The sequence below is a fragment of the Solanum stenotomum genome, unplaced genomic scaffold (assembly GCF_019186545.1).
Source record: "Solanum stenotomum isolate F172 unplaced genomic scaffold, ASM1918654v1 scaffold32535, whole genome shotgun sequence".
Taxonomy (NCBI): Eukaryota; Viridiplantae; Streptophyta; class Magnoliopsida; order Solanales; family Solanaceae; genus Solanum; species Solanum stenotomum.
In genome coordinates, this window is record NW_026032000.1 from 75238 (window position 1) to 91022 (window position 15785).

Consider the following 15785-nt stretch of genomic DNA (forward strand, 5'->3'; position numbering starts at 1 on the left):
TTTATATTATAGACTAATTACTTTATTATATATTTAGTGAGGATAATACCTATGCTGAGCACGGACCCAAAATATTAATAATTTTTATTACTTTGCCATTAATAATACAGTTGAAGCTCCCAACTGTGGACTTTTTTTGTTTTTTTTTTCTATATAAGACAGTATTAATAGTTGAGCATATAACTCTTTTTTTCCAATTCCATTATAATTTCTTCTTTTTCAGTCTACCAAACTTGGTGAGTTTTCTATCTCTCTATGTGTTATTTTTTTAATTAAAAAAAGATAATATTTTGTGATCACTTTATCTTTACTTTGCATGAAATTTTATTGAGACCTTTAGAGCATCTATCCTGTCATCCTTTTGATGATTTGATGAAAAAGTGAGAAATATGAAAAATAATTTCAATCACATGCAGGGTAAAATTTAATAATTTTTACTCAAAATTTTTATTTGTATTAAAAAGAATCTGTTACTTTTTCTATTTTAACTTTTAAAATTTAAATTAAAAAAAAATTGATCATAATTTTTTTCATATATCTTAGATATTCAATTTTTGTGATTTATAGTACTTTTTACATAGTTTCCAAATATGTTATTTCAAAAAAAACTTAAAGATTTTATATTTGAAATTTTGGCTAAATTTAAATTGTTTAACTCTTAAAATTTAAAATATACATTGAGTTAAAAGAGTACTATATTTATGAATAATTTATCAAGAATACAATAAGTAGAAGAAAAGAAAGTGATATGAAATTCATAAACTAAGGATTCCGACTTTTGTGTGCATATACTATATAATCCAGGACGAAGGATGTTCAACTGATCATTGATCGTAATTTTGTAGCTTCAGCCCTTTGATAGTTTGAACTCACACCTATATTATATAATATATTATATGAGATCCTTATTAATATCACTAAATTGTAAGCCTCGTGAATAAAGAAGAATTTAAGAATGTGGAAGTTGAAGATTGCAAAAGGACAAGATGGTCCATATTTGTACAGTACAAATAACTATGTTGGACGACAAACATGGGAGTTCGACCCAAACGCTGGAACGATAGAAGAACATGCCGAGATCGAAGAGGCCCGTCAACATTTTTGGAACAATCGTTACAAAGTTAAGCCCAATAGTGATCTTCTTTGGAGAATGCAGGTCAATAACTAACTTTTTTTTTTCTCTCTCTTTTTCTTTAGTGCAAGATAGATTTTTGAGTCTTGTGATAGTAAGCTAGCGTTTGACCATAATTTTCAAATAGTTTTGGCAAGTCATTTTTTGTTGAAGTTTTACCATGTGTTAGACCATAGGTTTTGGAAGAAATATTTGATTTTAAAAAATGATTTATAATCATAAGTTATAAAAAATTATTAAAAACACCCATAAGTTTGTATTATCACATGTTTCATGAAAAATCATGACAACGAACACAATTAATATGAATTTCGAAAAAGAGAAAGAAAACAAAAGGAAAATAAATTGATTTACATATAATCGAGACCTAGACTGAGTGTCTTAACTCTTATATATGTTATAACTTTAACTAAGTGGAAAGTTAAAATATACCCCTAAAGTATTTCAAAGTCTAATTTTTCGAATTTCATATCTAACTTATATACATTTATATTAGAAAAAGAAATGTATAACTTTTCTTACAGAAATATTGCCCGTATACATATTAAGAAAAATATAAGTACTTTTTTTCCTGATACAACAAATCCCTTCTATATACTTGTAGATTTTTCTTTGACTACTTCTAAAGGATACTTATTATAGAACTATCATAACAGTTATATTTTTTCATGATGTATATGTTCAATGTATTACAAAATATACAATAGTTTAAGTATCATACCTCAATTATGGATTTCAATTGTTCCCATTTCTTATGTGATGATAATATTTCAGCTAGGAAATGATAATATAACTCTTTTTTTAAAAAATAAAATAATTAATTTGACTTGATTCGAAATTTAAGAAAATAAATAAAAAAATTAATGTTCCGATCCTAAATTAATATGATATCATGTCATTCTTTTTTAAATCAATAGGTCGATCTTTTTTAAACCCATGGAATAATATTTGTGCAGTTTCTGAGAGAGAAGAATTTCAAACAGAGAATTGGAGCAGTAAAAGTAGAAGAAGGAGAAGAAATTAGCCATGAAATTGCTACAATTGCATTGCGTAGAGCTGTCCATTTCTTCTCAGCTTTACAGGCTACTGATGGACATTGGCCTGCTGAAAATGCCGGTCCTCTCTTCTTCCTTCCACCTCTCGTAAGTTTTTTTCATTTGGATTTGTAAAATTCTTTTTGACAAAATGGATGGACTAAAGCCAAAATTGTTTCAGGTTATGTGTATGTATATCACTGGGCATCTTAATACTATATTCCCAGCTGAACATCAAAAGGAAATTCTTCGGTATATATACTGTCACCAGGTATATGATTTAATGCCACAATGACTTTTTTTTTTCTTTTCAAATTCTTAGAATTTTATGTTAAACTTATTTGCATAATACATAAACGTGCTCTTTTAGCTTGGTTTTAGCTGACCTTAGTGCCCTCCAACTTTGGATGTGTGCGAGTATGTATTTAAATTTGTATAAAGTTGAATAAGTACACATATTCTACGTGGCAATTCGCATGACATGCACCTGAACTAATGTGTGGCATCCTACATGTATTATGTCACGTAGGATGTGTGTGTCTACTTGTTTGATTTTATACAAATTTAAGTGTCATGCCAAGTTAAAATGCATATTGTGTTTTGTATCCATTGAGCAAAAACAGGTTGTAATTGTATAGTGGTATCTGAAAACATATCTTGAGGATCTATTTTGCTTTCACTGGTTAATAATCTCTAAAGTTCAAGTGTCAAATTCAACTACAAATTACCGGTCGTAAATCTCATCCATCAACTAAAATATCAACCAAAGAAAACACTATGAAATTCACAATGATTACAAATTTTTTTTATCAAAGTTTTAAATAGATAGCTGCAACTAAACGTGCTAAGTTTGAGGGGCTACGTAGGTATTTATCCATTTTTCTTTTACTTTAGACAATAGACTCTATTAGTGCAAATAAAAGCTCTGAATTACTGATGGTATTCTGTATTATTCAGAATGAAGATGGTGGATGGGGGTTGCATATAGAAGGTCACAGTACAATGTTTTGTACAGCTCTGAGTTACATTTGCATGAGGATCCTTGGAGAAGGACCAGATGGTGGCAAAAGCAACGCATGTGCTAGAGCAAGGAAATGGATTCTTGATCATGGTAGCGTTACTGCAATTCCTTCTTGGGGGAAAATATGGCTCTCGGTATGATTAGTTACCCTAATAACTTTTTAGAAGAATATATACTATAGTAGGATTTAAGTTATATACACTTGTAGTGTACAAAAATTTTACACTATCAATGTGTAATGTTTATTAATCTGTTTGAGTTTGATGGATTCAACGTTTAGGTTCTTATCATTGAACACCACATTTTTGAATTTATAGGTTCAAAATTTAGTATTAGTTTGCTTAAATTCTAGTGTCGAAAACATTAGGCTTGTTGAACTTATTGGTTATTTACTACATACATTCCTCTGCACTTGTTGTGGATGGTTGGTTAATTGACGTTATCATTTAGATGACCTGATTCTGCGAAAGACACTATCCTTAAGGATATTTCACTTGGTACAGGTGTATCACAGGATTCACAAGCTCTTCTAGTATAAAACTAGGAGCCAAAAACTAACCCAGCCATACAAGTACAATAATCATTTACAAGTAAAGCAACTGAATTGAAACTACTAATGCAGATAAAAAGTGTAAATACAACATGATAACTGCTATAGGGGCAAGTGTTACACTCGTTAAATTATATCACTCCTTTGTCAAAAACTAAACCTTGTAGTGTCATGTTAATATCTTCTTGTGGCTGACAAATCTTCCTTCTTTTCATTCAGATTCTTGGAGCTTTTGAGTGGTTAGGAACCAATCCAATGCCTCCTGAGTTTTGGATTCTTCCTTCTTTTCTTCCCATGCATCCAGGTAGGCCAATTTTTTTTATTGCTTACGCATACACATCCTAAAATTGTCAGTTCATTTTGTTGTAAATATTAATTTTAAGGATTTTCTATGCAATGTTTTCTGGTTGTTTCCATTCTCTATTAGTGTTGATATATTGATCTTCCAAGTATTTTGACTCTTAATTTAAATGCAGCAAAAACGTGGTGTTACAGTCGAATGGTCTACATGCCAATGTCTTATCTCTATGGTAAGAGATTTGTTGGTCCAATCACACCTCTCATTTTGCAATTGAGGGAAGAGTTATATGATCAACCATACAATGAAATCAACTGGAAAAGAGTACGTCATTTATGTGCAAAGGTATGACTATCAAGTGTCGTTTGATTACTGATATTAGAAAAATAATCTCGACATAATTTTCAATATAGTTTCTCCCTCTAAAACTTTGTCTACCGATCAAACTTTGAAGTTATTAGTATAGATATCATACTATTTTCTACAAATGATCAAACACAAACTTGTTGCTGCAGGAGGATCTCTATTACCCTCATCCACTGGTTCAGGATTTGATGTGGGACAGTCTCCACTTAGTTTCCGAGCCTCTATTGACTCGTTGGCCTTTCAACAAGCTGAGAAATAAAGCTCTTGAAGTTACCATGAAACATATACATTATGAAGACGAGAATAGCCGATACATCACCATTCAATGTGTTAATAAAGTATGGCAACTTTTTCATTTTTTGATAGATTACAAAATACCTGCATTTTCTTAACAACTTCGATCGTTTGACACTTATGTTACATGTGGATGGTGTAGGTATTGTGTATGCTTGCTTGTTGGGTTGAGGATCCAAATGGCAGTTATTTCAAAAAACATCTTGCTCGGGTTCCAGATTATTTATGGGTAGCTGAAGATGGAATGAAAATGCAGGTTGGTAGATATAAAGTATTATCTGTAAGCAAGGACATTATACTATTCCACAAGCCACAGTGATTTAAGAAATAGGATCTCTTTTACACTTAATACATGTTTGTAAAATAAAAAGCTAGCTCCTTTTCCTATTGTGAAGTGATGCAAACAATAGTGACCGAAATTGGGGAGTTTTGTTGTTGAATTGCAGAATATCGGTAGCCAAGCATGGGATACTAGTTTTGCTATTCAAGCACTATTGGCCAGTGAGTTGAATGACGAGATATCAGATACTCTTAGAAAAGGACACGACTTCATAAAAAAATCTCAGGTTGGATGTTAAATCATGAGCATAGCTGCTCTTTCAAAATATGGACCTTATTAATATAAGTGACTTTTTGCTAGGTGAAGGACAATCCTTCTGGTGATTTTAGAGGGATGTATCGGCATATCTCAAAAGGATCGTGGACTTTTTCAGACCAAGATTATGGATGGCAAGCATCTGATACCACTGCCGAAGCATTAAGGGTATCTAACTATTCTATGCAATAAGATTCAAACTTCTTGTGATTACTGAAAAGTAGTAAGATGATAATGCTAGTAGATTTGCCTGATAACTTGTTAATTCTGTTTCTCTAGTGCTGCCTTCTCTTCTCTACAATGCCTTCTGAATTAGTTGGTGAGGCAATCGAACCTGCACGACTATATGACTCGGTGAACGTTATTCTTTCCTTACAGGTAAAAAAATGAGAAATGTACATGTCTTGAAATCATTGGTCTTTGAATCTTAAGTTCTCTGCTGCTTGTACAAAATTTCCAAGATAAACTTATATCTTACACCGAATAGAGAATCCAATACATGACTACCTGTGTTATAAATTCATCTTTTCTAAATTTAGTCACTCATCATTTGGCTCATTTCTAGTTATATCGAGATCCATTTTAAATAAAATTGCAGAGCAAAAATGGCGGTTTAACAGCCTGGGAGCCTGCAGGTGCCTCAGAGTATTTGGAGGTAAGTAAAATAATTGTTTTAGTTTGAGATTCACAAAGTAGGAATTTTATCTATTTGCTTCATTTAATGGTTGTTAACAACAGTCAACTTCTTCTATAGTCATCCAAACCCTGAACATTTAACTTTCTTGTTCTGTTATATTCCAGTTGCTCAATCCTACTGAAATTTTTGAGGACGTCGTCATTGAGCATGAGTAAGATTTTTCTCTAGTTTCTCTATGTCCCGTAAGCCTTTTTCCCATTGTTAGACTCCATTTTACAGCTTCACACTGATTACATGTCAATCCAGGTATGTTGAGTGCACTGGCTCATCAATACAAGCACTTGTTCATTTTAAGAAGCTATACCCTGGACACCGAACCACGGAGGTTGATAATTTCATTGATAATGCTGTTAAATATGTTGAAGATATACAGAAGCCTGATGGTTCATGGTATATGATATTTCTCTTGTGAGTCCTTGAACTTTCTGCTCTATCAATACATATGATATGATTAATTATGTCAACAGGTATGGTTGCTGGGGTGTGTGCTTCACATATGCTTCCTGGTTTGCTCTTGGAGGGCTTGCTGCAGCAGGCAAGACTTACAGCAACTCTGCAGCTGTTCGTAAAGGCGTTGAATTTATGTTACGAAGACAAAGGTCTGATGGTGGTTGGGGAGAAAGCTACCATTCTTGTCCTGACAAGGTAATGTAAAAGAACAATAACTACACCAATGTCTCAATTTGTGCATTTTTAAGGTCTATTATATGTTATGTTTCTCAGAATGTCACTTGGTGCATGTAAGATCCTCCAAAAGTTGTACATTTTTGGACGATCTGCAACAACATTTTTGGAGAGTCCATGCAACATAGTAGGTTATATGAACTTTGCACATGCATCCTACTCCATTTGGAACCGTTTCATTCCAATTCTGAATAATTTAAGTCAAGTTTTCCTATTGACATGCATTTTTACCCTTAAAGAAGAGGATGAAGTACAAAGATGACTGGAAAAGATAACTGTGACTTAGCTTTGTATTTTTTCAAACAGGTATATAGAGAGCTTGAAACAGAACACTCAAATCTTGTACAAACTGCATGGGCATTGATGGGATTGATTCACTCTGGCCAGGTTAATTAATTCCTTGTTACTATTAGTAAAAGCATAATACATAAACAGACACTCAAACTCGTTCTCAGCTGACAAGTAAGCACTACAACTTTGTGAGTGCACATCTAGGCACTTCAACTCGTTTCCATTGTGTCAGTTGAACACTTCAACTTACAAAATAATCATCTAGACACCTCCAAAATTTATGTGCCACGTCAGTGTCGGGTGTCCATGCGTCACAATGAAAACGAATTGGAGTGTTTAGTTTTCGGTTGAGACCAAGTTGAGGTGGCTAAATATGCACTCTGTTTATGTATTTTAATTTGCCATTAGTAAATTCTGTAATTTCTTCCGCAATCATAGTAAATTTTTTCTTTAAAAGAGTTCTTTACCAACTCTCCTACTTGGACAGGTTGATAGAGATCCAAGACCCCTCCACCGTGCGGCAAGGCTTTTGATTAATTCTCAGATGGAAGATGGTGACTTCCCACAACAGGTAATTACTCTGTAAATTACAAGTAAAACAAAGGAGAAGATTCTTCAACTGTTAAAAGAACAAGCTGTTACGTATTGGAATGAAATAGACTGGAAATAAACGAAGCAAACATAGATGATTCATTTAGTCGACTCAAACAAACTGGTCATATTTGATTGATATTGATTAGTGGAGAAAAGCTCAAATATGTCGTGGAACTTTCAGTGAAGAGTGGCGCGAATGTGGACTTTTTGTCACAATGATGACATAAATAAGCCCAACTATTAACATATGGCATGACTGAGCCATTTTTGAAAGTTCGATGACATGTTTGAGCTTTTTTCCTTGATATGTTAATATAAAGAAGCAAGCCCTTTCAAACCGGCCAAACAATTTCTATAAGAAGAGAGATGGCTAAAACTAGTTTTATCAAAATATTGCTTTTATCTGACTTCACAAGTATGTGCAGGAAATAACTGGAGCTGTAATGAAGAACTTCATGTTGCACTATGCAGCATATAGAAATATATTTCCATTGTGGGGTTTGGCAGAATACTGCAAAAATGTCCTAGTACCATTAGAAAACAACTAAATATATATTATATTAATTATATCTTAAGAAGTAAATAATGTAGTTTATTGTTTCTTGTGTTAATGTAAGTGATGTAACAATGTCCAAAATCATAGCCTAAGCTGTTGTTAAATATTTAGTATATGTGCGTAATATGTGAATAATGAAAATTACAAAAAGAAAAAAAATAATTATAATTCTCTCTTGAAAGTGATTTGTTTTTTTATATATCGCGACCCTTGATGGTTATACTTAGGGGTGTCAAATATGGCTCAAAAAGTGATGTCGTGTCCAATTCACTCAAAATGTTGAGGGTTGGATACAAGATAATTTCATATTAGATTTTGATTTTAGCTCAATCAAGGATATCCTATTTTGAGTTGATCTTCATTTTAGCTCAATATTTGCTTAATTCTAGCCTATTTTTAAGATTTACTTTAATTTAGATTTATTATTGGAAAAAAGGACAAATATACCTTCAAACTATCGAATGGTATATAAATACCTCTGTCATACTTTTCGTTCATTAGTGCTCCTACCATCCAAAAAGCAATGCACATTTACCCCTCACTATGACGGAAGACTTATTTGGTACACATGGTGCAATCCTACGAAGGGACCTGACTTGGCCAATTAATTAAACTCAAATTTTAACAACCCACCTATATCCACTTAACCCACCCGTATAACCCATTCAATTTAATTTTCATGACCAAACATCAACTTATACAACATCTAAACAAATTCTCTACATTTTTAGTTCTCATTTGAAGAGGGATAAAAGTCAATTTAATCAAATAATTTAAACTTGTGGTCCATTGAAATGTCCTTTAAAATTACTTAACAGGATTACCCTTTAACATGTTACATATATCTTTTATTACGTTACATTGTCAGCTTATCATATTTTTTACATCGTTAATACATATAAATTTTAAACTAAGAGAATTAATACAAGTTCCACAAGTCATAGGTGGAATGCCTTTTGACTTTTAAGTTTAAACTCAAACTATATATTTAGTTGAATTTTCTCTTCATCCCATTCAATAGAATCACTTATAGGTGATATACTTAGGTCAAATATTTAACTTAAACCCTAGCTAGGATTAAATGGCCTAATTTATTTGATTTCGAAGTCAAAAGGGCAAAAAAAAATTGCCAAAAATTTCAAAGGGGTACGTCAAATTTTTTTTTTATCCAAAAGGTCAAAATCGCTCCTGAAAAAAATTAAAATTTGTTTTTAATTCTTCACCCCACCCCTACAGCGATCTCCCCCAATCAGCCCCTACTCCCCTCCAAAAAAAAAAGTTTAAGTTTGCTTTTAAAAAATATTTTTAATTTTAAATTTTTATTTTTTACCCCATCACACTCCCACCTCACCCAAAAAAATTTAAGTTTATTTTTAAAAAATATTTTCAATTTCAATTCAAAAATTATTTTCTACTCTCTAGTAAAAATAAAAGATATTTTCATGTTTAAAAAAAAGATGCTTTCTCAAAAATATATTTTTATTCATAGATCGGAAAAGGGTCATATTTGCCCTTGTACTCTTAGAAAATGGTTGTATTTGCCCTTCATCATATTTTTTTTATATATTTGCCTCTCTCATCCAACTTTGGGTATATATTTACCCTTGAACAATTAAGTCTCATATCCTCGTATCATATGTGGCGCGTACGTGGAATGCCTACATGAATATATTTACTTTTTCTATTAAAAATTTCTTCTAATTTAATTATTATAATTTATACCCATTCAATTTAACCCACAAACTCAATTCCTAATGCTTATTTAGTAATTCCTGTTGCGACTTGGATATACATATGGAATATGTCCTTCTACCCAAACTGTTGTCCTTCCCATCACCATCATCATGAACTCGAGGAAGAGGAAAACAGAAATCAAGTAAAACTGAAGCATTTTTTACTCTCTCAAACAAACAAACAAACAAGCAATGTACCCTGAGATATTCCCAAACAAAATCATATTTTCACAGTTTTCTACAGAGGAGTAGAGTTCCAGTTTCTGTAAATAAAGGAACTCTCGACTGTTTCTCAGTTAAAGAACGTGATTTTCTCCAAGGAAAAGTGATAATGAAATTAAGTATTAGGAGTTCGGATTTTGTGGGTTAAATGGATGTGTATAATATTGGGTTGGATATAATAATTAAATTAGAAGAAAAATTTAAATAAATATATATATATCCATGTAGGCACGCCACATATGATACTAAAAGTGAGGATATGAGACTTAACCGTTCAAGAGTAAATATGTACCTAAAGTTGGATGGAAGAGGCAAATATATCAAAAAAGTATGACGAAGGGCAAATATAATCATTTTCTAAGAGTACAAGGGCAAATATGACCCTTTTTTGTTCATAAATGAAACACCAAAAAGTTTTTTCGAAAAATATTTTCTACTCATCAACCAAACATAAGAAAATAAGTCAAAGATATACTGATTTTTCCAAAAAATATTTTTTAGGAAGACATTTTCCTTTGTACCAAACACACCCTTAATCAATATATTTGTGTGGTTTCAAGCAAAGCATATGGTGGAAGCAACTCAAAATATGGGGCAGATAATTAAATACTTTACTTTATTTTTCGAAATTTATTACATGATGAATTTGAGAGTCGTGTGATGAGGACTATATTAAAAAATGTCTAACAGATTGAAAAAAGAAATAATGAGGAAAATAAGTTAAAACGAGAAAAAGTCCTTTCTAGGAAGCAGACAAATAGCTTAGAAGTTAAAGGAAATGGGCGACCAGAGAAGCAATATTTTTTTATTTCTATGTTGACAAAAAGAACACGAAATTGCTAAAAAAAAATACAGTTCTTTGTCCTTTGAATTTTTGAGTAAATCTTATCATTGACGCTAGATAATGTTGTCCGTGCTGTGCACGAGTTCAATAATATAAATGGTATATTTTGGAGCTAATAATCGAGTTTTTGAAGCGATTATTTGCGTGGATAAAGGAATAAGTTTTTTTATCACAAACCTGTACTTTCTTTGACGCTATTTAAGGCATAATAAGACTACCCACATACAACATTTTTGAAATATTTTATGTTGTCAATTATCATGATTTATAGTATTTTTACGATAGATTCACTTCAAGAATCAGTGANTCGAAAAATATTTTCTACTCACCAACCAAACATAAGAAAATAAGTCAAAGATGTACTGATTTTTCCAAAAAACATTTTTTAGGAAGACATTTTCCTTTGTACCAAACACACCCTTAGTCAATATATTTGTGTGGTTTCAAGCAAAGGACATATGGTGGAAGCAACTCAAAATATGGGGCAAATAATTAAATACTTTGACTTTATTTTTCGAAATTTATCACATGATGAATTTGAGAGTCGTGTGATGAAGGACTATATTAAAAGATGTCTAACAGATTGAAAAAAGAAATAATAAGGCAAATAAGTTAAAACGAGAAAAAGTCCTTTCTTGGAAGCAGACAAATAACTTAGAAGTTAAAGGAAATGGGCGACCAGAGAAGCAATATTTTTTTATTTCTATGTTGACAAAAAGAACACGAAATTGCTAAAAAAAAAATACAGTTCTTTGTCCTTTGAATTTTTGAGTAAATCTTATCATTGACATATAGTAGAAAATTGCCAAATACTCCCTATACGTACGTCTATTTGTTCACTATATTAAAACTATATTTTATTTTTATTTCTCACTTTTAGCATATAAACTTTTTTATATATATTTTATCCTAATTACTCATTCAAATCATTATTCAAGATGTATAATTATATATTAATTAATTTAAATATCGGGATAGAAATATTTATATTAATCATAATTTAAGAAGCATATAAAATTTAAAATAAACAAATAAAAACGAACAAATAAAGAACAAACATACATGGAGCCCACAATTGCAAGTAACATGTGCAATATTCAAGTGGCCCCAATTTTGTTGCTACGTGTGCATAAGTAAGCCAGTACATTGAATTCCTATCTAGATATGAAAAGATTCGTTAATGGATCCAACATTACAATCTTTAATTGTATATGTGTACGTGTCAATTATATTTTAGCTTAAGTCATTCGTAATCACTTAAAGTTATTCGTGTATTTTATTTAGATACTTCAATTAAGAGGTGTTTCTATTGAACATTTTTCTTGTTCAAAACATATACCTATTAAATACGTTTTGATAACATGGCATCATAGGTGTAGTACACACCTGAAAAGCACATGAAACCAACACAATTAACTAACAAGCCAATCACAAAATTACATCTAAACATTTAAAAAGTGGAGCAAAAATCTCAGCATAAAAAAATTAATCCCTAACTGTATCTTCTTCCCCAATTCCAATATCGTCCAATATCTTCTTCCCCATTTCCTCACTGCCTAAATCCTTTTTTGTCATCGTCCTCGCCACACCTATTTCTATAATCTTTTATTTTCCTTTTTACTATTATTAGTAAAATTATCATCAGCAGTCCCTTAAAATTGTCCTCGTAATTCACTTAGACACCTCAACTAGGATTTGTACCTATTGAACACCTAAATTCTTCAAAATCTGTGTCTATTAAACACAAAACACTGATATGGCAAAATAAGTGTATATCACTGCTACTTAGCATGTGAATAGAGTCCAATTTTAGTTTTTGTTTAATTTTTGATAAATTAGTACCTATTTTTTAACAGTGGAGATGCATTAACTAAATAATTAAAAAAATAATATTAGATTGACATTAATCTCTTCATAACAACCCCACCCCACCCCCCACCTGGCCACCCATACCCATGCACCAGTCCATTTATTTTCACAAAAATCTCTAAATGAATAGAGAATAACGAATGATAGGAGAATGAATTTGAGCCGGAGATTTTTATTTTTGTTATGTTGGTTATTAATGGAGAAATTGATGGCAGCTGGTAGGGTTCACAGGGTAGAAGGAAGAAGAAAGGTCAAAGGGTTAGGTGGAGGTTGGGGGAGATATTCTTTTTTAATCTTTTTGTGATTAATAAATAAAGGCTGGAAAGTATTTTTCATTTTTTAAAATTGAAAAATTATATTTTATTGCTAAACTGGTCCTGTGTCATGTGTCGTAATTTCATTTGTCATTATTTTAAGACAATGCGCGTGAATTACACGCATAATATTTTTTAAAAAAGTTTCCGTTTTATGTTCAATAGATACATATTCCTTAATATTAAAGTGTCTAATAGGTAATGATTCTAGTTGAGGTGTCTAAGTGAATTATGCGGACAACTTTAAGGGGCCGCTGATGACTTAAGCCTAGGATAAATATAGCTATTAGGCGTTTGTGAACATGTGCACAATTTTTTCCCTTAAAATCTGAACCAAAGACGTCTAATATGAATACTTTATCGTGTGTTTGGGTGTTCAATTAGAACAAGTCGTTGTTACAGTGTCGAANCAATAAATCGTGATAATTGATAACTTAAAATATTTATTAAAAAAACAGAAAAAAAAATTGACTGATTTTTAAAATTAAATCGTGATAATTGACAACATAAAATTGTTCAAAAATGTTGTATGTGGGTAGTTTTATTGTGCCTTGAATAGCGTCAAAGAAAGTACAGGTTTGTGATAAAAAAGCTTATTCCTTTATCCACGCAAACAATCGCTTCAAAAACTTCGTTATTAGCCCCAAAACATACCATTTATGTTAAATCTAGTATATTATTTTAAAAGAGAGTTTATGTCCAAGTTCTACTATATAATAAACATAATATATAATATTCAAGAAAGTCTCAATCTTGAATATTATATATTATACTTGGGGTAGAAAAATAGAATTTTAAAAGTCCCACAAGTATAATATATAATATTCAAGATTGGGATTTTCCCAATCTTGAATATTATATATTATATTTGGGCCTAAACTCTCTTTTATAAATAGTAGAAAATTGCCAAATACTCCCTATAACGTACATCTATTTGTTCACTATATTAAAAATATATTTTATTTTTACTTCTCACTTTTAGCATATAAAACTTTTTTTTTTCATATTTTATCCTAGTTACTTATTTCAAATCAATTTTCAAGATGTATGATTATATATTAATTAATTTAAATATCGGGATAGAAATACTTATATTAATCATAATTTAAGAGGCGTATAAAATTTAAAATGAACAAATAAAATCGAACAAAATAAATTACAAACATACATGGAGCCCACAATTGCAAGTAACATGTGCAATATTCAAGTGGCCCCAATTTTGTTGCTACGTGTGCATAAGTAGGCAAGTACATTGAATTCACATACTAGATATGAAAAGATCCGTTAACAGGTCCAACATTACAATCTTTAATTGTATGTGTACGTGGTCGATTATATTTTGGCTTAAGTCATCTACAACCACTTAAAATTGTTTGCATATTTTATTTAAATACTTCAATTAAAAGGTGTTTCTATTGAACACCTTTCTTGTTCAAAAAATATACTCCCTCCGTCCCTATTTATTTGTCCATATTTCCTTTTTTAGTTGTCCCTATTTAGTTGTCCATTTTGACAAATCAAGAAAGGACAACAAATTTTTTCTTATTATACCCTTATTTACACTTCTTGAAAATTGTAAAAGTGTATGTCGTTTCCCTCCAATTTATTTCACTTGAATTCAAATAAGTGGTTGTAATTTTGAAGTGAAAAGTTGTCATAAGGGTAAAATTGTAACTTCACTGTGCTAATCATTGTTGCCTTAATCTGTGTGTCATTTCTAAAATGGACAACTAAAAAGGGACGGAGGGAGTACCTATTAAATACGTTTTAATGGCATGGCATGGCATCATAGGTGTAATACACACCTGAAAAGCACGTGAAGCCAACACAATTTATTAACAAGCCAATCACAAAATTACATGTAAACATTTAAAAAGTGGAGCAAAAATCTCAGCATAAAAAAATTAATCCCTAACTGTATCTTCTTCCCCAATTCCAATATCGTCCAATATCTTCTTCCCCATTTCCTCACTGCCTAAATCCTTTTTTGTCATCGTCCTCGCCACACCTATTTCTATATTCTTTTATTTTCCTTTTTACTACTATTAGTAAAATTATCATCGACAGTTCCTTAAAGTTGTCCTCATAATTCACTTAGACATTTCAACTAGGACTTGTACCTATTGAACACCTAAATTCTTCAAAATCTGTGTCTATTAAACACAAAATGCTGATATGGCAAAATAAGTGTATATCACTGCTACTTAGCATGTGAATAGAGTCTAATTTTAGCTTTTGTTTATTTTTTGATAAATTGGTACCTATTTTTTAACAGTGGAGATGCATTAACTAAATAATATTAGATCGACATTAATCTCTTCATAACAACCCCACCCCACCCCCCACCCATACCCATGCACCAGTCCATTTATTTTCACAAAAATCTCTAAATGAATAGAGAATAACGGATGATAGGAGAATGAATTTGAGTCGAAGATTTTTATTTTTGTTATGTTGGTTATCAATGGTGAAATTGATGGCGGCGTAGAAGGAAGAAGAAAGGTCAAAGGGTTAGGTGGAGGTTGGGGGAGATATTCTTTTTTAATCTTTTTGTGATTAATAAATAAAGGCGGGAAAGTATTTTTCATTTTTTAAAATTGAAAAATTATATTTTATTGCTAAACTGGTCATGTGCCATGTGTCGTAATTTTATTTGTCATTATTTTAAGACAATGCGCGTGAATTACACGC

The 15785-nt window shown here is 31.3% G+C and overlaps 1 protein-coding gene across 6 annotated transcripts in view; it reads left to right on the top strand.

Annotated features, from left to right (window-relative positions):
- Nucleotides 1-15785, top strand: part of LOC125852109 (delta-amyrin synthase) — a 64513-nt gene that overhangs the window by 32569 nt on the left and 16159 nt on the right. The window contains exons 2-19 of one of the 6 annotated variants that reach the window (XM_049531841.1): nucleotides 930-1156; nucleotides 2089-2274; nucleotides 2348-2437; nucleotides 3124-3321; nucleotides 3957-4041; nucleotides 4214-4380; nucleotides 4551-4739; nucleotides 4838-4951; nucleotides 5142-5261; nucleotides 5336-5458; nucleotides 5570-5668; nucleotides 5889-5945; nucleotides 6092-6138; nucleotides 6234-6377; nucleotides 6455-6632; nucleotides 6978-7058; nucleotides 7450-7533; nucleotides 7982-8252. The exons of 2 other annotated variants lie outside the window; for them this stretch is intronic. In XM_049531841.1, coding sequence (XP_049387798.1) covers nucleotides 956-1156; nucleotides 2089-2274; nucleotides 2348-2437; nucleotides 3124-3321; nucleotides 3957-4041; nucleotides 4214-4380; nucleotides 4551-4739; nucleotides 4838-4951; nucleotides 5142-5261; nucleotides 5336-5458; nucleotides 5570-5668; nucleotides 5889-5945; nucleotides 6092-6138; nucleotides 6234-6377; nucleotides 6455-6632; nucleotides 6978-7058; nucleotides 7450-7533; nucleotides 7982-8104 — 2286 coding nt within the window. In that variant the 5' untranslated portion in view covers nucleotides 930-955 and the 3' untranslated portion in view covers nucleotides 8105-8252. Of the gene's footprint in view, nucleotides 1-929; nucleotides 1157-2088; nucleotides 2275-2347; nucleotides 2438-3123; nucleotides 3322-3956; nucleotides 4042-4213; nucleotides 4381-4550; nucleotides 4740-4837; nucleotides 4952-5141; nucleotides 5262-5335; nucleotides 5459-5569; nucleotides 5669-5888; nucleotides 5946-6091; nucleotides 6139-6233; nucleotides 6378-6454; nucleotides 6633-6977; nucleotides 7059-7449; nucleotides 7534-7981; nucleotides 8254-15785 lie in introns of those variants that run through there. 3 more of the 6 variants (XM_049531838.1, XM_049531845.1, XM_049531836.1) reach the window with 3 other exon arrangements.